Source organism: Pipra filicauda, unplaced genomic scaffold (genome assembly GCF_003945595.2).
Source record: "Pipra filicauda isolate LSUMZ 115617 unplaced genomic scaffold, ASM394559v2 scaffold167_size3244652_pilon, whole genome shotgun sequence".
In the NCBI taxonomy this organism is placed as follows: Eukaryota; Metazoa; Chordata; class Aves; order Passeriformes; family Pipridae; genus Pipra; species Pipra filicauda.
Window position 1 is genome coordinate 2,196,435 of NW_024104184.1, and position 23,065 is coordinate 2,219,499.

The following is a 23,065-nucleotide window of genomic DNA, read 5'->3' on the forward strand; positions in this document are numbered from 1 at the left end:
TCAGTAAAGAATTTTATAGGTAAGGTGTCCAGACTGCTGTGACTCCATTGTATCATCATGCAGTAACTATACATCATAGTAACTTACTCAGAGTACGTGCTTCCCCATAGTTAACTGCTTTCTTTTTTACAGTTCTTGGAGGCTTTTTACATTGCAGAAACATGCTGTTATAATAAAAATTTAAAGTTCCGTTTTATAAACTACAAGATTCTTGACTCTTTAATGCTTGCAATTAAGAGACAAATTTTAAACAGAGTCAAATAACCACATTCTAGGTATCAAATGAAATACTGCGCTTGAACTGGGAGACTTTAAAGAACAAATGAAGTATGAAACTGGGTTTAGGAATCCTCTGTCTATGACAGAAGCTTTGGAGATGCTTTAACATTGTGTAAGGAAGTGTATTCTGGACTTAAGAGTTTTCCTTAGGCTGAAGCTTTCTATGATGAATGCTTGGGGAGAAAAAAAAAGGACTGTTCAACCTTTCTGCTCTGATAACTACAGAATATCCTTTTGGTTGGAAAGTTGGTGGAAAAAATATTTACGATCATCTTGAAAACAAGATGGTATTTAATTGCAGAGTAGTTGGATAGATCATTTACAGAAGCTTCATTAACATTAGCAAGTGGTGTCTGCCTTTCAGATACAGAGTTCAACAAAACTCACATGTCTATCAAACAGGAGATTGGGAAGCAAAGTGCACATTGTTAACTTGGAGGTTTTGTGAGTGATACTCCAAATATGCACTTTACAGATATATATGGTCATTCCTTGTGCTGTGCTGAGTAGGGTATTAGTGCATTCTGCATTTTTTCTGTACTCAGTTATTTGGTTTCCAGAGAATTTCACAGACTCTTTTGGTTAGAATAATGAATCTGTTTGGTGTTATATTAATTTACCCTTCATTAAATCCATTCACCATGGTAATCTCTCACCCAACTGCTGGCAAGATCCCTGAGGCAGGTACCTTCCAGAGCTCTGGTGCTGCAACAGCGTGCACAGTGCAGTCCTGTGCTGAGGTGCGGTGCGTTCCTCAAAATGCACATGTACCTCTTCACGCTGAAGCAACCTCAGCTCACACAAGCAGCTCCAGAGTTTGTCTCTGATCTGCAACTTGGAGAACATGCAAACAATTTTCAGTGGACAGATGTTCACTTGCATGGCTGCTGTACCATATTCAGGCTATTTTCTGGTTGAGTTTTTTTTTCAGAAGCTGAATTTTGTTGAACTCAGTCTTTTGGAAAAGTAGTAATACCAGTGGTTTTTTTCCAGATGAAATGCTGTGATAGGAATTAGCTGTCACTTACACCATTGTAATTATCACATAAACTTGCAGATGATTTGTTAACATTTATTCACAGATGCATAATAATGGATATACTTCTTTTCTTGTGTGATACTTTTTGTTAATAAATTTCAAAGTGTTTAATTAGGAGTTACAATATACATAATTCTTCCTTATGGACAGGGAAAGACACTAAGACTTCAAGAAATTTGGCTAAAAGTTTTCCCAGTAGGGGATTAAGGAATGCAGGGTTTGAGTCCTCCTTTGTCCACTGTCCTGTCTGTTGGATTACGCAGTAGTTAGTAGCAGCCCTCCAAGGACCCTTACTGTTACTGCTAGTAAATGGGGGTAAGGTTTGTTCCTTGTAATAATGTGGAGGACGTTTTTGTCTAATGGAATTGGTGAAAAGGTTTCCTAGGTGGTGTCTGTCCATGGATCTTGATGACCTTTCATTGCTTTGTGATGGTGGAGTGTACCCTAAATGCATGAGACAAGGCAGTGTATTTTTGCTTCTCTATCTCCTTTTTCTTCTGTCCGTTCAAGGCACTATCACTGCTAAAGCCAGATATGTGCCAGAGAACTGAGAGTGTCTCTGAAAAGCTGTGTCTTGAACTCTATCTAGGAAACCTCTTGTTCCAATGACCCTACAATTAGATAAGTCATGGAGTACTAGAGGGCACAGCAGACTTGAAGAAAAATGTGGATTCTAAACACATGAAGCATCAGTCTTTAAACAGAACTGGTTTGGTTTTTTGGTTATATTTGGGTTTTTTTGGGTTTTTTGGCTGATATTTTTTTAACTGTTGAAGAGCTAGCACAAGACTATAATACTGGATGGAATAAATTAGTAACTGCTTCCCTACACTCCAGTCCTCAGAAATAAATGAACAGTTGCTTTGCTACACTCGAATCCTCAGAACAGTACAATGCTGGAGGGGAGTTTCCTCCTGAGCAAAGTTGACAGGCATCAGACTGCAGCATAAGAAGTGTTAAGTGGTCTGCTCATGTCAGTGAGCTGTTAGGTGGATGAGATTAATCTGGGAAGCTGAGTGCTGGTGAAAGGATTGCTGCTGGGACCAGGTCGTGTCAGAAAATGTTGTTGTTGGCCTTTTGCACATTCGTGCCAAGAACCTGAGACAGTCACTGAGCAGACCCATTTTTAGCAGCTTTCTTTGTATGTGATCTTAGGATGTTCTTAGCACCCCAGTAAAAATGTCTGAGCCCTTCATATCCTAATTTCAGTCAGATGTCAGCAGCAGTGAAGCTGCAGTGTACCTGCTGCAAGGAGACAGAACTTGGGGCTGCACTGAGAAGCAGGTTCACTGCCTTCATGATCAAATGGCTCAGAAACATTCTTTTTTGGTCAGTGTAGCACAGCTCGATTCAGCCTGCTTTTTCTTAATTACATTCAGTGGTTTTTCTTTAAAGAGAAAGACTTCTCAAGCCTCAGAAATGCTACTTTGTGGTATTTGAGTTAACCCCCTGAAGTACCAACCAAGTGCTAGGTGAGTCATTGATGCTGCCAAATAGTGGAAAATGATCTACTCTTGTGAAGAACAGTGAGCTGGAAAGATCCTTGTAGTAGTCATGTACTTAAGATTTGAAATTAGGAAAAACTGTTATCTTTCCAAATTTTGAGTAGTTTATTTCACAAAAGCTGCCTTTTTCTCCTGTCCTGGAAACAAACAAAGCAACTCCAGAGATGTCTGAAGCTTTTCCAAGTCTCTGTCTGAGAACATGAAAATGAAATTGTTGCACTGGTTTTGTTTGTTAGATAGAGAGAATTACATATATGTCGGTCAGAATATGACTTGTGCAGTATTCAGCGTGGCAGAAATTGAAGCAGAACAATAACGTGATTGAACTAATAAACTGCTTCTTTCTTTCATTAAAAGGAAAGAGCCTCATTAATAGCTTTTATTATATTAGTGTGTATGCCTTTGAGTGACTATTAAACCAATGATTTGTCTTATGAGTAGGTACTGTGCAACATAACAATTGCAGGGGTTTTTTGAGAGATACAAGTAACATTGCTTTTACCTTCTGTCTTTTGCAGCATCAGTACTACTAGATGGGCAAGTTTCCTTAGACTTGCTCTGTAAATTTTCTGAAAGTCTTCATAGCTGAAATACCGGAATATTTCAGAGGGGAAATACTCAGAGTTTCTTCTGTTCATTTTTTAGTTGATAAAAACTTCTCACGTTTTTTAAGGCCTCTTTTTGCTTGATGTAGCATAAAAAAAAATAATAATTCCTTTTTCTCTCATCTAATGGCAGCAAATCTCATAAGCGTGTCTTGCTAGTGGAGTTTGCTCCTTCACAGGGTAATTGCTTTGTTTTGCGGTTTTAAACTGTGGTTGATCCTGCACCTTTGACAAACTGTTTGTAGCGCTCCTGGAAGAAGGAGGGAACAGGAAGGAAAGGAATATCTCTGAATGCAGTGTGTATGTATGCCTTAGGATGTTCATATTGAAGATTTGAGGGACACTTTAGTGGCATACAGACTTGTATTGACTTGAGCCCTTCCATGACCATGTTTTTCTCTAAGGACTGTGTCTCTTGGAGGTAAGAACCCGCCCTGAGGTGTGCAGCAGACTCTTGTCATGAACTCAATCTAACAGAACTGTACTTTTTATCTCCTGGAATGGGGAAGAGACTACTGTACTAGCACACAGTGCTGTGTTACCAGACTAGTTTGTACATAACGTGTTGAACCAGTAGGAGCATATTCCTATCCTGAGAAATGTTTGTGGTGTGCACGTAAGTGTACTATATAAATCTCAGTGTAAGAGCTGCTGATGTATGTGTGCTTTTTCAGACAGTACAAGTATTTGACTGATTGCACTTGCAAGGATAATTATTCCCTTGAGAGCAGAATTCTTAAAACGAGAGCTATTTTCTGGAGTTGTATGTTAGTGGAACTAAAGGCTGCTTCAATCTGTAGGCGTTTTTTAACTGTTTTGTCGAAGTGGCCTTGGGATAGAGTTTTTATGTTCGGACTTTGGTTAGAAAGCTTCTCATTCATCTCGTATCCTGTTATCTGTTAATAATTTTTCTCATATATTTTTCTTTGGCATACAGTCCTCTAACTGCAAAAAACCCACAATTGAACACTTTAGGCAGTACCTTGATCTGCACACCAACAAGAAAGATAATGAAATCCATTTCACTTGTTACTATTTGAAGGAAAAAGATCATATTACTGAAAGTCCATCTGAAAGTAACTTTTCAGAGAGTTGAGATACATGAGAGGCAATATTCCTGTAGAGAGGTGCTCTTATAGGTGTAGGAGGCAATGCAGAAAAAGCTCAGAGAGTTGGTATAAGAATTATTTGTGTCCTTTTAGACAGTACATTTAGACAATACATTGCCACTTAATATCCGGCTATTGATTAAGAAAGAGCGGACACATTCCATTTTGGGTGAGAAGAGGGTTAAATTAAAAGATGTTCTTGCCCTTGGCTTTGGTTGTAGGGGGAAGTGAAGTAACACTCAATAAGATACTTAGCATTTTGTAAAATGACATAGGTGAGATTAGAGATTTTATTTTTCTCAATGTTTTTTAGCTCATTTACTCATCATTTTTCCTGCTATAAAAATTAGTCATTGTCTGAGAAATATTTTTCTGATGATGCTATCTTTATTGTTAAACTTTTCTGATAATAAGAATAATAATCTTGTTATTAAAATGCTGGGCTAGAAAGCTGTGAAAAATTCTTTTTTGTAAGACTTTTTTTAACCCTTAGTAACTTACGTTCTTACTCAAAAAAGTAGCATTTCTGTAAAGAATGCACAACAGAAGTTTCATTTGAAAATGTCAACAAAGAAGAATATTTGCTGCAGTTATAAATGCCACTTAGATATGAAAATGCTTTTTTAAACACTATTAAGGCTCCTTTAATATATCAGTGATAGCATCTCAATTATCACACACCACTTCTAAAACACACTGAAAGTTATCTTATTCCTTGCTTGTTCTATTGTCATAGTGAGGTCCCAGCCAAAATGAAGGGCCCTATTGTGGCCACAGTGTATGGACAAATAGTAAGAGAACACTGAAAGGCTGCAATCTAAACAGGCAGGGCAGACAAAGAGCATATTATCCTGATTTTAGAGATGGGATACTGAGGCACAGAAAAATCTAATCAGAGTCATGCAAGAATGTTGTTTGGGAGCCAGGAATTAAGCCAGCTCTCTCCTTCAGTCCAGTTGTACTGCCTTAAACCAGAGTCGCTCTTCTGCAGAAGATAATACAGCTTTGCAGGCTGTCGTGTGAGTGCCAGTTGTGTCTTGCTGAGTGTTTATGAAGGAAACACCAGTTGTAGGATTAAAGTCTTGTTTCATGGCAGTCTGCACAGAAGAAAAAGAAGTGAAGGGTTTTTTCAGCCATAGGATTTTTCTCCTGAGAACTGTTTTACTGCATAGACAACATCTTTTTGTTAGTGTGCATTGGCAAGAAAATAAAAGAAGAAAACCTGCAATCCTTATAGTGTTTCATTACTAGCACTCCAAATTATGGAATTATTAAAAGTATTTCAAATTCATTGTATTTAAATGATTACTGTCTTTTTGCTGAACATTCAGTAGTCCCTAATATGTCTATTAGTAGTCCTTAATACAATGTATTCAGTGTTTCCTTACATTGAAAAAGATAAAAGAAAATATCAGTAAATATCAGAGAAGTTTTTTTTCTTTCAAACTTTATTTTTCAGATCACTAATATTTTATCACTTAATATAAGATTATTGAAGCTATGGTTTTAGCAAGTGGGGAAAAATAAGGAAAAACCACTTTAGTACTCATCCTGACCCACTGTAAAGATGATGTGTAGCCTAGAGGTACTGTTGTTTAGTTTACAGATGAGTTATTAATTTATTTTGTTTCTTAGTATTTATTTTGACTTGCACAATGGAAAGCTTCAAGTCTTTACACTAAGTCCATGTTGAAACCGTGCTGTTTTGAAATCAGGTAGTAGCATACCTACCTCACTAGTAAATACTTATGGATTATAGTGAACCCTTAGGATTATTGTGGTGTGGAGGGAGCAGCCCTTGTTGGTTGACAAAGAAAGAATAATTGACATTAGTTTATGCTATCTTCTCACTTCTTTATCCAGGAAGGCATGTAAGAACCAAATAAATTTCTCGGGTCACTCTGGCTGTTCCTCAGCCATTCTAATAACCTTACAAGAGCTCATTTTGTTCTTTGAGGTAGTCAGCTAACAGTTGTCAACTAAATTTGAACATTAAAAAATATCTGCAAGATTTGGTTTGGAGTAGAGGAAGATCTGCATTTTCTCCATTTCTCTGCATTTTCTTTTTAAAAGTCTTAATTGGTGAAATAAGGAGGAAATGTCTTGTGTACATAGAACAGGTTCTTGGAATAGATGTTGCTGATGGTCCTGCTGCAGTAGTGCATGCCACTCTCCTATGTGGGACCAAGTATTTTTAACTTTGTCAGGTTGTCCTAACAGGCTTGGAAAACTAGTCTTCAAAGTCTTCTGTATACAAAGTCAGGAGGGGGCTGATAACAGTTGTAGCTCTCCCCTAGTTTCATGTCATGCCAGTAAGATTGTATTTGGTGAATATGTTATGTTACTATAAGATGAAGTTAAGCATCTGTCAACCTTTTTAAACATTCTCCACCTTTCTTACTTAGCAAACTAAGGTTTACTGCTCATGTTAAGTGTAGCACCAAACAGGATCAAACTAAGTGCTGACCAAGAAGCTCAGGAAGATCAGTCTTGTAACAAAAGGAACAGGGAAGCCTTTTACTGCCAAGATGTGAAGAGAAGCAGCAGATTACTATGCAGGGTGCAAGTGTTAGCAGTGTTCTTCTAACTAAATCTGTCTTCAGAGAGCAAGATTCAGGCAGATCCAGGTGTGCTGGTACCCATCAATAACCTGCAGTAATACAGGCTCTGTAACAAACCACAATATCTTGTGTAATGACAACTTCCTGAAAAAATAGTTGTTCTCTGTTACCATAAAGTAGGTATGTTTTCCCATCTCTCAAGCAGAGCTGTCTCCTTCAAATTCTGCAGGTTTTAGTTTGAAAGACCGGAAAAGCCTTTTTTCCAATCCCTTATTCGCTTTGTTGACTGTATTGGTGTCAGTCTTGGCAGTCTTGGAAATCACCTATGCTTGAGTGCATAGTACAGCTGTAGAAGTATGAAGTAGACAGCCTTCATCACAGATAAAAGGGAAGAAGTTTCCCTTTAGCATTCTGGGCCAGACTCTTGGTGCCAGACTATCAGAAAGTTAGATCTATGGTAGGACTGTTTGAATGGCCCGTCTTTCCAGCAAAAAATTCCCTAATTGTTACCCATACTGTGTTTTGACATTTGGGTCTGGACGGACTAATATAATGGAATTTTCAGGACACTAATGACTTGCAGAAGTCCAGTATGCTTTTCTGAAACCCATTTATGTCTCAGGCTCCAACAAGGGTTGTTCCCTCCACAAATGAAGGACAGTACCACCAAACTATTGCCCTGCAGCAATCATCAGCTGCTCTGATACCAGAGGTGAAAGTTGAGAAGGGGTCCCAGGTACACTCTGCATACCCTGTGTACTTCTGTAGCTTGGAAATACTGTGGCAAAAATTCAAAGATTACATATATCAACCAGCATTTGATATCTCCAGATCTTTACCTTACTGCTTCTGCAGGACCAGTACATTCATGATGTTTCCTTGCCTCTTTAGTTTATTTGGCTGTGTGTCAGAAAGCTTAACCATCTTCTAGCAGGAAAGTCAAAAGCTGAAACACTGTGTATTTCTGTGAGTTACTGTAGTTAACTCACAGATGACATCTCTTCCTGTGTCAAGGTGTGTTTTCCTGGCAGAGAAGCTCTCAGAGTCTACCTGCTGCAGAAAGTGTGGATGTGGTACAACCCTCTAACTGTTGCTAAAGGTCAAATGTCTAATTCTGGAGAGCCATGCATCAATCTGAGCTGAAATTTAGTGCCATCATCCATGAAGGGTACTACTTGTGCTGACAAATCTCATTTGCAGCGAGACTTCTCTTGATACATGTTTGAGGATTGTTCTGTTGCTATGTAGTGGTTTATGGAGACTCTCTAGTCAAGGTGCATGACATTCACTTCGAATTATGAGGGAAATGAAGCTGATTTCCAGCCATTCATTCCCTTATGTCTTCCTGTGGGAAGCTGAGAAATCAGGAGTCTGATAATCTTACTGCACAGTCTCTAACCTTTGTATGCACACCTGTGTGCAGCCATGCTCACTCTCCAAGGTTTTTGATAGTGATACGTGTGAGATCTGAGAGAAATCCACTATTTCTGCAGGATTAGAAAGTGTCCTCATCAGATTTTTGCCACACTGTCCATACTCAGGAGTTTAGGGAAGTTTTACTAATATGTTCTACACAGCTGATGTCACCTCTGCTTCTGGTTATGGGGTGCATAGTCTGGATCTTTATAAATAATGTGTCTTTTTTTCCTTGCCCCCAGTAATTTAATTTTTGCAGCCATTTAACACCACTGTTGCTGTCTTGAAGATTTCCAGATATAAGCAAGATGAAATTTGTAGCTGAAGGTGATATCTTTAGTTAGACTAACTGTAGCTGGTAGGGAAAATAGAGACATTTGGGGGCACACATCTCCTTAAAGCCCAAAAGCCAGATCTAACTGTTAACCTGTTGGTCTATTTAAAGACACTGTCTGCATTTACATGACTCTTCTAGCTTGCTTTTGAACACATGAAAAGCCTATTTCTTCCTTGTATTTTGCTCACCTTGTATTTTGAGGCATGTTTTGTATCTGATTTGTGGAGGATTCGTTTTGGGATTTTTTTTCTTTTGTTTCTGTCTTTGGATCCCTTAACATGTTTAACCCTTAATATTTTACAACATAACAGGATTTTTTTCTGGGTATTGACTTTGTACAGTTTTACAATAGTAGACTTTGTAAGTTGTTGCTCTAGTTCCTAGAATATGTTGTTAGATGTAAAAAGAGAGGCAACTCAAAATCCAATTTCACAAGAAGGAAGCTACATGGTGCAATCTAATAATTAAAGAAACACATAAGACTGGTTAACAATTGTGTAGACAATAGTTTGATGTTGCAGGAATTGTTACAATTGCCTTGTGTTCATGTTACAATTACACTTACCTACTGAAAACTAAATACTATGTAATGGAATGATGCCTGTTTCAATTATAAACATGGGGCTTATTTCCTGTCACCCTGCTAAACTCTGTTTTGTCTTGCTTTGGAGCCTTGTTCCTTTCTCCACATTCTTCCATGTGGACTTGCAAGAGAAGGGCCATGCAGGGCATTATGAAGTTGGTGAATGGTCTGTCTTTGCTCTAGCAGGTCCTCTTCAGGGCCATCCCCTGTCACTCCAGCCCTGGGATGCAGTGTCTAAATGCAAATGTTCATTAAAATTCAGATGATAAAAAAGCAAAAAGAAAGTTATTAACCAAATTTCCCATAACCATCCAAGCAGACCTCAGTGGTCTATAACCTCCTCTCTTATATGTGCACTGGTTTCTCAATACCTGCACCCTTCATGTCCGAAATGGGAAGGCTCTTTACTTGAAGGACAGGCAGGAAAGCCAGTGTGTTCAGAATCTGAAAAGGTAAAAATTACCTTGTGTGATTACATTGCACAAAATAATTGAAAAGTTAAATTGCATAATGGGAATCTGGTTTTAGAGATTAGTTCAGTAATCTGAAGTGTTAGAAACCTAAAGAATTCTGTGAAAGGAGATGATAAGCTTGTGGTGGTTGGACCATAGGTGGAGGCAAGTAACCACCAAAGCTGTTATATCACTTCCCTCCTCAGCTGAGGGAGAGAAAATATAACAAAAGTTTCATGAGTTGAGGTAAGTACAGGGAGAGATCAGTCACCAATTACCGTCACGGTCAAAACAGAGTTGACTTAGGGAAATTAGCTGAATTTATTACCAGTCGAAATTAGAGCAGGATAGTGAGAAGTAAAGCAAATCCTAAAAACACCTTTCCCTCACCCTTCCCTACTTCCCAGGCTTAACTTTATTCCCAGTTCTCTACCTTCTCCCTGCCCACCCAGGGAATGGGTGTTACGGTCAGTTCTTCACATGTTTCTGCTGCTACTTGTTCCTCAGGTAGGGGAGTCCTTCCCTTGCTCCAGTGTGGGGTCCCTCCCACAGGAGATAGTCCTCCATGAACCTCTCCAACATGAGTCCTTCCCACAGGCTACACTCCTTCACTGCTCCAGTGTGGGTCCCCTTCCATGGTGTGCAGTCCTTCAAGAACAGGATGTTCTAGTGTGGGTCCCCTATGGCGTCACAAGTTATGCCAGCAAACCTGCTCTGGTGTGAGCTCTTCTTTCCATGGGTACGCAGGTCCTACTAGGAGCCTGCTCCAGTGTGGGTTTCCCAGAGGGTCACAACCTTCTTTTGGGCATCCACCTGCTCCAGCATGGGGTCCTCCACGGGCTGCAGGTGGATCTCTGGACCACTGTGGACCTCCATGGTGAGGCAGGCTGTCCCCTTGCAGCCCATGATCTTCAACACGTGCTGCAGGGGAATCTCAGCTCCAGTGCCTGGAGCACCTCCTCCCCCTCCTTCTTCTCTGACCTTCGTGTCTGCAGGGTTGTTTCTCTCACACATTTTCTCACCTCTGCTCTCTGGCCACAGTTACTTCTGTGCAGTGGGTTTTTATTTTTCCTTCTTAAATATGTTATTACAAAGGCATTACTACCACTGCTGGTGGGCTCAGCCTTGGCCCCTGGCGGGTCTGTCTTGGAACCAGCTGGCATTAGCTCTGTTGGACACTGTGATAGCATCTGGCAGCTTCTCAGAGAAACCCCTCTGTAGCCCCACCCTCCACTGCCCCTGCTACCAAAACCTTGCCACACAAACCCATTACAATGCTTCTGAATGTTTTTATATGTCACAAATTAATGAATGTGTTTACTGCTATCTTTAACTGAGAGGCAAGTAGCCTTAGTTTTACAAGATTTCTCTTTGAGCCAAGTGTCTTCCTTTAATATTGCAAAGATACCTCTGTGACAGATTTCAGTGTAAGCTAGAGATGCACGGCTACTCCACAGTGGTTTTAACTGGTCTTGGTCCTGTTAGTCCTCCTGCTGTTCAGTTCTGGGCTCTGCATTTCCTTCTCCTCACACCAGCGATAGCATTTATCAGGTTCTGCAGGGGAGCAGCTTTTGGAATTAAATGGTCTGAAAACATTTTCCTGTTTTGTTCTGTCCTTCTTTGTATTACTTTGCTCCTGATTTAGAGTTGTCTTGAACTTGAGTCCTTGTATAATCAGTTAATTGATGGTAAAAGCACAAGGGAGGGATAGGAATATGAAGCTTGGAGTCCAAAAGGACTGTACTGATGGATAACTTTGATCAGTTTAAATTGTAAATTGTGTACAGAAAGTGTAATAAAGACTCCATAAGCAGATGAACTATCTTGTGCCTACTCCAGGAGCTAAAGGACCATGTGCCTCCATATAGGAAGTTTTAAGAAAGTTTTCCAAGGAGAAAAAACTTACATGAGCTACTGTCTTATCCTCTAGATTCCTTAAAGAAGTGGAAAGCTGAGATTTCTTGGTGTCACAGGTATGCAGCATACTTTCTGACCTGTGAGTTTGGGGTTTTCTCTTCTAGTATTCTTGTGATACATTAATCTGGTAGCCCAGGCAATTCTGGTCCTATATTGTCTAATTACTTTAGACTGGGATGGCAAGTAGCCTATATAAATTACATAAAAGTCTTCAGAATTGTAGAAGAAAGGCTGTCACATTTTCACACGGTGATTTCTTTTTTCTTTTTTATTGATCTGTAGTGTCTTATGCAGAATAGTAAAGTCAGTGTTGTGTAGCTTACTTTATTAATCCCTTCCCAACACAGGTTGTTACAAAAGATATGCCAGTATGGTTAATTCACAATATTTGTTTATATCACTAGTTCCCAATTATGAACTTTTTGGTTTTTCTTTTTTTTGTGGGTCTTTGGGAATGGAGGGTACCACTTACATCTTCAGTATGGTTTCATAATGCCTAGATAAGGCAATGTAGTACAAAGTTTTTCTGTGTCATTGGGGGTAGTATTTATTGTATAAACTATAATTAATGAACTATTCCCAGCATTCTCTAGGACTGCCAGTATCCTTATGATTGCTCTAATCTGGGAGGCAGCATACCATTCGACCATACAGGACTGATTTAAAGGTATCATGACCTTGACTCCTTACCACACTGACACTTAAGTCTATTTGCTGCTTTTTCTGTTTTTTTTTCTTTGTCACTGTCATGTTTCATTTATTATTGCTGTTGCTGAAAATGCCAGTATTTGTTGTCTTCTCATTGATTTTTCTTCTCACTTGACTTTTTAGCATGTAGAATCTTTCAATTCCTCGCATAAACATCCAAAGGACATCAGTCAGTACTTAGGACAACTAACAGGTCCTATGTTAGTTGTGTTGTGCATATTTTAATTTTTATTTTTTCCTCAATTTCATGATTACTTTAGCCATTACCTGCATTTTTCCATCAAAAAGAAATGAGTTTGAGCATTACTTTGTGGTTCTGACCCTGAAGTTAGCCACAATTTGAACAGGGTCTGGGAGTAAATGACATCCAGCGATCTCTTTCCACCTAAATTATTCTGTGATTGATTGCAACTGTGACTCTGACATTTTCAGGAGTAAAATGCAATTTATATTGGCTAACTAATTACTGAAGCAACTTACTGGTTTCTGCATAAGAAAGGAAAACTAAAGGAAAACTGCACTCGGGGGACAATAAGCTGATGTTAAGTGGAAAGAGTATGACATTCATTTCTATGATAAGACTAACCTCTCTGTGCAAGCGTGCTTAACTGCTGTCTGAGTAATACCTGAAGATGTCTTTTTATTGTTACAGTTTCAAGTTTCAATTCACCATTCAAATTACTTAGTTTTTTAAGTAATCTAATGCACTGAAAGGTTTTGTAGATTCCTCCAGTTTTTGAATGATGTACAGATCTGTCACTTCTGTGGAACAAGAGGGAAATATTGAGTACATTTCTAGACATCAGCTTTAAAAATCTGTAGCTCCAGGAGCTGGAGGAACCACACAGATTTTTTTTTTTTGTCCATTACCATTTTTGCCATTGCCTTTTTTCTTTTTCATCTTCTCTGTTAGTTTTTAACCAATATGTCTTGAATAGTCTTTGGCTCCCTGCTCCTTCCTCCTCATCTCTCTCCTGGCACATAAACATCACTAATATTTTTCCAAATAGGCTTTCTGCGTATATTTAGTGGAGAAACAGATATATAAGTGAATGTTTCAAGTGTGTATAATTTATAGCAAAAGATGATAATTAAAAACTTGATTTCCCATGCAGTGTTGTGAGGTCTTACTGTTTGACAACCTTAATTCCGCAGTGGAAGAATGTTTTAGATTATTTCTAACTTGTGTTTTATTATACAGTGGGATGTAAATGATTAGATAATAATAGAGGAGGAACTTCATATAAGTCACCTGCCTTTGATTGTTACTAAAAATAATTCCTTTCTGTGTGTTACTGGAGAAGATAAAGTCATATCTGACACCTGCATTTTTGTGTTTGTGCCACAATTTGCAGAAGCAACATTTTCTGTTGTTTCTATGGTATTTGTGGTTTTGATGCACATTTCACCAAGCTGATGTCTTACAAAACTATGTCATATGGCTACAGCTGTCTTTTTATTTGCAAATGTTAGTAATATAAAAGCTACAAGGAGAAGTTGTATTTATTTTTTTAAGCGCCATAGCAAAGTATACACAAAGTAATATTTTGTTTAAGATTTTAATCTAGGAAAGTAATATTTCCAACAGTCGGCATTCACTGTCTCAGATTTCCACCTATCTTGCATATTTTTCATATGGTTTGGTATCCTATTAGTTCAACAGCTCATCTTCAAGCAGGGCTTTTGTTGTCGTATGGTATCAACTGACACGACTGGGCAAAAGATTTCATTCTGAGGGGAGGACGATTCAGTACTGCGAGGAGTGGGATATGTGTAGATAGCACTTCTGAAGAGTGTGTGGGTACTGAAAAACAAGTTATCAATTCTTTCTTGCTGTCAGGAACCTACTTTGAATGTATTGGAAGTATCTTCCAGTAAAATGAGGTAACTGTGAGGGGGGCTCTGGACTGCTTTTACCCAGCGAAAGGGCTGGGCAGCCCTTTCTGTCTCAGACTTGTGTCTATCTGTATTTACACATAGGGAACAAAGAGGTCACAGGCTCAGGGAGAGCTCACCATGCCAGTGTGGGATGAGTCATGCCACCCATGGTCACTATGTTTCACTTTTAGGGGGGAATGCAGTTTTTGGTAGTAAATAAATACTCTTTGCAGTTACTTTTCTGTCCCTCCTGTTCTCTTTGTACTTTGAAAACTATTTCAGTATTATTTGATAGTCACTCACCTTATTCACTGATTATAGCCTATCTTCTTTAGTGGTCTTTTTCCATGAAGTCTTTCCTGAGCTACCTTTAGAGACACAAGTTTTCGTTCCCCAAAATTAGTCCTTCCTGAAAAGCTTATCACCATTGCTTCTGCCTAAGCAGGCAGGGAGGTGTGATTGTAGCCTTTAGAAGGTAATTTTTTGTTTGGAGAGGCCATTGTCTTTTTTGCTGCACACAGGAGGTGTAAATTGTCAAATGGCTGTAATCTGATCTAAGAATGATACCAGCATCCAGAATAATCCTTCAGTCCTGGTCACTTTGAGTAGGACATGGGAGCATTGAACTATTCTTATTTAAAACAGAAAAACGTGTATAAAATCATATATAGTTGTTTATATTTTCTACTTTCTTTTTAATTTCAAACGTTCCTTGCTTTATTCATTGTAAATTCTCTGATCTGGATTGCTTTAGTAATATTATTACATCCAATAAAGTGTATCCCCAGTTGGAATTTGTACTGAGACAATATTAATACTTCATGCAATTTCAATTAAAAAGTAATTTATATATACGCTGTGTGTGCTTACAAATCATGAGTTTAATCATGAAAACAGGCTTGTGCCAATCTTGTTAACATCGATGAACTAGGAGAGGTAGTTGAATCTGTTTGGGCTTGATGAATTTTCCTCTATTAAAAACCCCTGCATAGTGAGATTTTTAAGGAATCCTAAAAATCCAAAAGTCAATGTTTAGTTTAAGCTTTTACCTGTTCTGATTCAATAACAACAGTATATTTGTGTGCTGTGATTCTTATTTCCAACCCATGAACTTTTGTCCTTGAGATTCATGGATTATTTTAAGTGGATTTTTGAGAGGGGGTTAATAACTTCAGTTCATATCAGAAAACTCCCATTTACAGTAGATGTTTGCATCTCCACTGAGCTCTTTCTGGGCAGCTGCAAAATGAGAAAACTTCAAAAGTGCTGTTTCAGGATGTCACTTACTCTATGTCTGTGCATCCTTTTGATGCTGTGTTTCTCACAACAGCATTTTGATGTGTTCTTCTAGACATCAGTGCATATCAACCTCTGCTGCCACAGTATGATAAAAGCTCAGATTTTAGCCAGTGCTCTTTTCCCATTGGGTGCAGTGGTGTTTGCCAGGGTTGTGGAGCAAGCTCACAGATACCAGGACATTTCCTTCACTGCTCTGTCGTCTTGGTGGTGCCTGGTGAAAACACAGATGGTTCTGTGATCCTCTGAACTAACCTGATTCCTTATTCCACCTTTAATAGATTTCTCCAGTATTAATACCTTATGTTTTTTTAAGTTATTCCCTGCAGACAGACTTCATAAAAACTCAGACAGACCCGGCCAGACGTTAGATGCCTCAGAGCTGGGCATATTTTAAAGGCTGGGATACAGAGCTGTGAAGGTTAAATGAACCTAAGGAATTCCAATTGGAAAAAAATAGTGACTTTTGTGTTTGCAAAGGGCAGAGTCTGTATGTTTTCATAAGAAGATTGTCACTGGACTATTCAAACAACAGGAAAAAAAAGTATTTTAAGTAGTTGAGATGTTTTAACCATTTTTGAAATATTTCATAATTGTAATTAAATGCATGTTTTTGAGCTGAGACTTTTTGTCAAATCATATCCAGAAGAAATACTCCTTTCTGTGGAGTTTGCAGTGCTGTTAGTGGAAATCTGTAGGTTCCGATCAAAACTATTCAGCTAAGAATTGCCAATGTAAAGTGATTTTTAAGATCACTGACTTATCACATTAAAACAAGAAATAAAATAAACAGGCAAGTTGTAGTGCCTGCATAGTTTTGTTTATTTGTTCTGTCAGTAAGGAGGATTTGAATTAATCTAATTTTGCAGTTTTAGCTTCATTAGTACTTACACTACACCAAAGGAGTTTACACCTCACCACTGGTGTTCCTTTAAATTTAAGCTGAATATGTTGACTGCGTTCATCTGGCTGTGCTGTATTTAAAGGCTTGGTTAGTCCAAGACCAGCACTGCAAAGGGGTCATGACTGGTTAACCTTTGAACTGAATTTCATAGCCTGATATGAGCAGTAACAGAGAGAAGGTTTTGGTTTTCAGGGGATAAAGGAACGATTCATATCATATCGTACTGTGAAATACCTGCAGGTTGGTGGGGCTGGTTTGTGCCCAAGAGTGCTTGAACGAGCCTCTTTGGATCTGCTTGTGGTACTACCTGAATTACCGTGAGAGGGATGTCTTGTTCCTCTGGGTTTCCAGGGACTGAAGACACTTTTCACTTCATCCTGCGAACAACTGCCATCATGAGCAGTGATGTTACCTACAGTGGTACAGGCCACAGCAGAATTGCTTATAAAAATAGCTCTAGGGCCAAAATGATTGCTTTGGCTAAGAACTAATGAACTAAGGTACCTGCTTGAGTCAGTTTTTGAAAGGAATCACTGTTTTTTAGAAATACACGATGTACTGGAGAAGCAGGATTTAGTTGTTGATATTCATCAATCACAGCTGCTGTTGTACGTTTGTCTTTACAGAGGGTCTTCTCATTTTTCCTCATGTTTAAAAGGCGGCAGGTTGATGTTTCAATCTGAGTCGGAAGCTGCATTTGCAAGTCCTGTAATAGATTTCAAATGCTGCTGAATAACACTGGAATGCAATTTTACAACATCTTTAAATAAAGATGTCACTGCCCTGTCTTGAGAGGTAGTGTGATCTGTGGGGCCGATATTTGTCATGGGGTTACTAATGCAGCAACACCTTCATTAACAACACTGGACATGGTGACATGATCCCACTGAAGTGCATAAAAGTGACTGGAGTTTCCACCCTCTAAGCCAAGCTGTGGTGGATGAGTATGTGTGCTTGTTCTTAAGTTATAGCAATGCAGAGTGAAACAGGTTACCTCACTTGTAATGTTAGAGCTCTGAGGCCTTCAATTAGTAGTTTAAGCCCATTTTACTCTGTTTGTAATGGCTTAAGAATGCATGTATTGCACTCTGTGTTTCAGCTGAGAGGGACAAGTGCCTGTCATTGTCTGACTGAACCCATCTTTGGATTTCACGAAATTCCTCATACCATCACCCGAGAAATACCTCATTAACCAACTTTGTCTCTTCCCGGAGTATTTGTTGGGGACAAACAACAGGGCATTGGAACTAGAGAAGGGCATTTGCACAGAATCAGAAATTTCATGTCATGTTATGAACTTCCTGACTGTATTTTAAGCTGTAGGATCCTTGACCTTGATTACTATAACTAGCTTTTAAGCAGGAGCCTTTCTCTAGCAATTTGTGGTCAAGCTTGGAATATTGTAACATGGAGCATAACTTATGCAACTTGTTTCCTAAAAGGATCTTTAGGTAGAGATTTTTAAAAACATACTGCTTTACTGTTTGAGCAGTTGACCAATACAGAAATGCTTATTCCACTTCTTGGCAGTGAGTGTTAAGACAAAGGTGTTGCAGCCTGTGTTCTGACTCAGACTGAGGGATGAGACTGGAGCATTAGTACAGGACCTCGAGACCCAGAAGAGGGGAAAAAAAATCTCTTTAAGATTCTTTAGTAAGAAGCTCTTATGGAGCAATGTATAAATTTGCTTTGTATAAATTAATATAACAGTAGTGGCCCTACAGTATTTTCAATTTTTTTTCTTAATATATATTTAAAGCACAATTTCTAATTCTTGTATATATTTTTAACTTTCCCACAGATATGCACTTATTTGGCCATTATCCAGCTCATGATGATTTCTATCTTGTAGTGTGCAATATCTGCAATCAGGTAGTCAAGCCACAGGTTTTCCAGTCACACTGCGGTAAGTGCATGTTTTCTTTCCTGAATTACAGTGCCAAACTGGCTTATGGGTCTCTTAAGAATCATTGCATACGATCATGACAGAGGCATTGCAGATAGACTTTTCTGGTTATCTTGTGTTCTTTCCACAGAAAATACCAGCAATGCCTTCAAACAAGCGTATTTCCTGTAGAGGAAGTTAAATTAGTTGTTCTAGAAGCTGAGCTTTTCACATTGAACTTGTTATACTAAATTAACCTATTACAACAAATAAATCCTGTTAGTTAGATACTAGCTAGGCTAAAACTATTATGACCTAACATTGGATTGTCTTTTATCAAAGCTGCAAAGTGAGGTCTGTGATACTGACCTACATTAACTAGAAGTTGGATGTTATGGATTGTTTTCTGATGGGATTTATCCATAGCTACATATAGAGTTTAGTTTTATATTTATCATAGGGTTTAGTTTTTTACATAATTGGCATTTTGAGTCACGTTTCTTAAATTAATATTTTTCAAGAGAATCTTGAGAAGCAGCAGAAATATGCAGATGTTTATTTCTGAATTAGTATGACAACAGTGAGATGACAATTTTGATGTTGAGTATTTGCAAACAAAATTACTCCGGTTAGAAATTTTTGGTATTGATTAACAAACTACTTTCAATTATTTCTGAAAAACTTCATCCCAAAGTCTGGTTTATTTATTACTTATCCCATGGTTTATTTGTTATTTGTTCCGTGATTTGTTTCTGTGGTGATTTTTTTTGTTGCTTTATTATTTTTTTAAAGGATTGCAAGATGTGACTGGAATAGCTAGCTTTGCATGAGGTTTAATCAAATTTAGTTTAATCAAAATAATTTGAAGGTGATTGCATAATAATGAAAGGCAGCTAATACTGAGGATGGAATCAATTAAATACATTAAGGAAAAAAAAGCCCAGCGAGATTTTCCTTGCTTGCATATAAGAAGTAAACTTCACAAATCATACACCCCTCTCTGTCTTCTTGACAGCAAAGCAACTCAGTAAGGGGAAAATGTAAGTGGGATGGACAGAAAAGAAGTTTATTTACTTTTAAAGATGTATTACCAAAATACTTCCTTGCGTTTGTATGGATGCACTGCTGACAACCAACCAGGAGCAGCTGCATTCATGTTGTGAGGCAGTTGTATGACTCGCCACCAGCTTTGACCTAGATTGAAATAACTGTGGAAAAATGGTAATAGTGAAATATCCAGTGAATAAGAAAAGATCTAAAAGTATTATTATAGGGTGAGAAGGGCTTATTAATTTAATGGTGGGGACAAGTGTTGATTTTACTGTTTCAAGAAGCCATCCTGCTGTTTTTATTTTATTTTTCAAAATTTTGTTCTTACCCATGGTCTTATGGTTCTTTTTTGCCCAGCTTATGATTCTTTCAGTGACAGAAAAGCTGCTCTGGATGTGGTCATAGGTAGAGAGGGTACCATAAACACTGAACTGTGCATCAGTAAATGATGTGCTGCAGAACAGAAGAACCCGTGTAACACCTTGCTGTTGCCTTCCGTAGTTGTGCTCTTTCCTGGACATGGCCTGGTTTGGGGAACAGTATGAAAGTTGGTCCTGTTTTCAAGTAGTAGGCATATGGAACGATGTTACCTCTAGATGAGAGTAAATTGCTCCATGTTAGAAAGGACTTTCTGAGCTCTTTGTAAGTAACGAGTTGTCATCCATGTTAGTGTATTGCCCGTAAACTGCAAAGATCCTGTGAGTTAATGTCTTTTTTTCTTTTTCCTCTTTTCTCCATTACTCCATTATTTATACAATTCCTTTTACTTCATCTTCATTATAGCAATCTTGTTACACTGGATGATTGAATGTTTAGTTCTGAATTGCTTGTCTTAAGAGCCTAAGGTCAATAAAGACTTGAAAAAAAAAAATAGACTCTATTAAAAAAAAAAGGAAAATACTGAAAATAATTGACCAAAGGTGTTACCTCTTGAAGATTGTACTTAATCTAGTCAGACTTGTTTCAGGAAAGATGTACAGGAATATTGCTGAAATGCCTGTGAAAGAGCTTTAAATATAGAGATAAATTATTTTGTTTTAAAGAAAAAACAGTAAAGGTGATGTACTAAAACCATATAAAAGAAGTTTTAGAAGATAGAAGGTTTCTTGGAGGTCTTGAGAATTACTGTAAAATAACTAATAGTTTATTTTCAAAAAATTACTCTGTTAAAGGTACTACCTGTTGTATATGTGAAATGCATCTACTAACATAGTTGTTTTCGTAAGAAATAAGATCTAAAGAAGAGCTACACGTAGATGTTATTAATTGATCTGTAGTTGCATTGTCTGATTAGAAAATTATAAAAAATCTGTTAGAAAATATATCAATCATGAGCTGCTTGTGGCTGAATAGTCTCTCACTGTATATGTGATGGTATCAACAGTCCATTGAGAAAGGTCTGGAGAAATCTTCGTTTGAGACATTGATTCTGGCTGCACAGGGTTCTTCTGTGAAGCAGGAATATTTAATTTTCTCTTTTATTTAGACTATTATCACCTTTGAACACAATCAATTTGGTGGATCAGATTTTCTTTAACTAATTAGAGCATGCAGCAGTATATCTGTAAATTCAGGGATGCTGAGCATGTCTGTCAGTAGGCTTTGAGGTGTTTAGACTGTCATATTTACCATGAAGTGCATTATTATAAATGTCTTGAATTGCAGCTTCAAAGTTGTAACACGGGCAATGGAATGAGAAAGCATTAGAAGCCACTACTGGTTTTTTGGCTCTTGCAGGCTGTGTCATGGGGAGTCTTTATTGCTACTGACAAGGTCTTGTAGAGATCTATCCCAGAATTTCCCACAAAGTGTGGTTTGTTGCTAATATCCCTGGTAAGATCCTGTCCATATTCTCAGTAAGGAATTAGGTCCATGCCAGGCACATGCTTTATGTTTTTAGGTTCCCTGCATTGTAACTTGAAGGTCTTGGCTTTGGAGCAGCATTGGAATGCTTAGTTTAGCAAACGTTTTTGTAACACTTCTCTTGAGCCGTTGCTGGCATTTGCCTTTCTCTGGAGTGTAAGAAGACCCACTGTTTCATTTACCTCTGATTTCAGACATGTGGCAACCATCCTTGGCTCTGGGAAGTTGTGAAGATTATAGAGGCAGATGTTATTTAACTTTTAAGGGTTTGATTCCTGGGATATCAAGCAGAAAATGAGAAAAATCTGGTTGCAGTTCAGGGTATTTTTAATGGGAGGCAATACATCATACAACCTTAGACAGTAGAAATCAGGAAGGTAAAAGTAGAGATCTGGCTAATTAGAAGCCTGGCTTGCTGGACTTGAGAATATATGTAGTGAATGCAATGTAAAGCTCAGTGTTGCAAGGCAGTATATGTGTTCTAGCCCCTAAGTCAGAGAAATACTGAATTATTTTTAAGAGCAGTTTCACATTCTTGTATCTGTGGGATAAACATTTATATCCGTTTGTAAGGATTAAACCATTCATGTACATATGACATAAGCCCACTTGAAATAGTCTTGCTGTTATAGGCTACTGGATAAACCATGTACATCAAATAATTTCAGTATTATTGTGCACTTAGAAAGTAGTATAACATAATGTCATCAACAATAGCACTGAAATATTGTTGTTTGCCTTTGAAGCTCTTTTCTTTTGGTAACCTCTTGCCGTGGTTCAATATCTTAGATTTATTTTTTTTTAATGTGCAAACATGTAGTTGTATTTATTCCTCCACAAAGTAGTTTGAAATGAGAAGTCAGTCTGGTTATGCAGCTTGCAGCATTTTTAGGTATATTTAACATGTCAGGAATTTTAGTTTTGATTTTTAACAAATTTTAATTTGTTCCCAAGTGCCAACCTCAGTGAAGATACACAGCACTTCTTGGGGCACCAAAATATGGTACCGTAGTACAATACTGAAGTATAATAATGTTCTTCCTCTTTGTTTAGGTTTTTTTCTCCAACACATCTGTTTTCTACAGATTTTTTGGTTGGCAGCCAATACTGAGCTCTGTCCATAGGACTTCTGCTAACTCTAATTGTGTGTCATCGTTAAATACTTGTTAAGGTGGCACCTGTAAGATCTTCCAAGAAACATTTCCATTTTCCTTTGGCCGCAGAAAGAGTAAAGTTTCATATTCTTCTATTGCATTGTTCTTTACTAGACCGAAGAGCATCAGGTACAGTTCTGGTTATTTTTATTAATGTTCTGTACAGTAATAGTCTTGTTAACTTTGGTCTTTCCCTGTTAAAAGGAAAACCTCTCATAAAAGGTAGTTCTGTCATAGCAAAGATCAAGCAGTGCACATACAGAAAGCTTGTCAGAACATCTTGGCTTTTACTTTTAATGTGAGGAAATAAATTAATGAAGGGAAAGTGTTAAAAATAAAGAATAAAGTTGGGGGAAGAGGTGAATTAACCAACCTAAATAATGCAGCTTGATTAAACAGTAATGGCAGTATAACCATCAAAGCAAGTTTCCAAATGTGCTCTGGAACAATTTCCAAAACTGTGGATGGTATTTTAATGAACTGAATAGTTAAGATCCCCATTTGATGAAGTTGTAGCATACAGA

At 38.0% G+C, this 23,065-nt stretch overlaps 1 protein-coding gene across 7 annotated transcripts in view; it reads left to right on the forward strand.

Annotated features, from left to right (window-relative positions):
* ATXN7L1 (ataxin 7 like 1) overlaps positions 1-23,065 on the forward strand; it is a 115,934-nt gene that overhangs the window by 21,946 nt on the left and 70,923 nt on the right. For 5 of the 7 annotated variants that reach the window (XM_027751819.2, XM_027751821.2, XM_027751825.2 and 2 more), the window contains one exon: positions 18,391-18,495. The exons of 1 other annotated variant lie outside the window; for it this stretch is intronic. In XM_027751819.2, coding sequence (XP_027607620.1) covers positions 18,391-18,495 — 105 coding nt within the window. Of the gene's footprint in view, positions 1-12,453; positions 12,471-18,390; positions 18,496-23,065 lie in introns of those variants that run through there. One more of the 7 variants, XM_039379440.1, reaches the window with a different exon arrangement.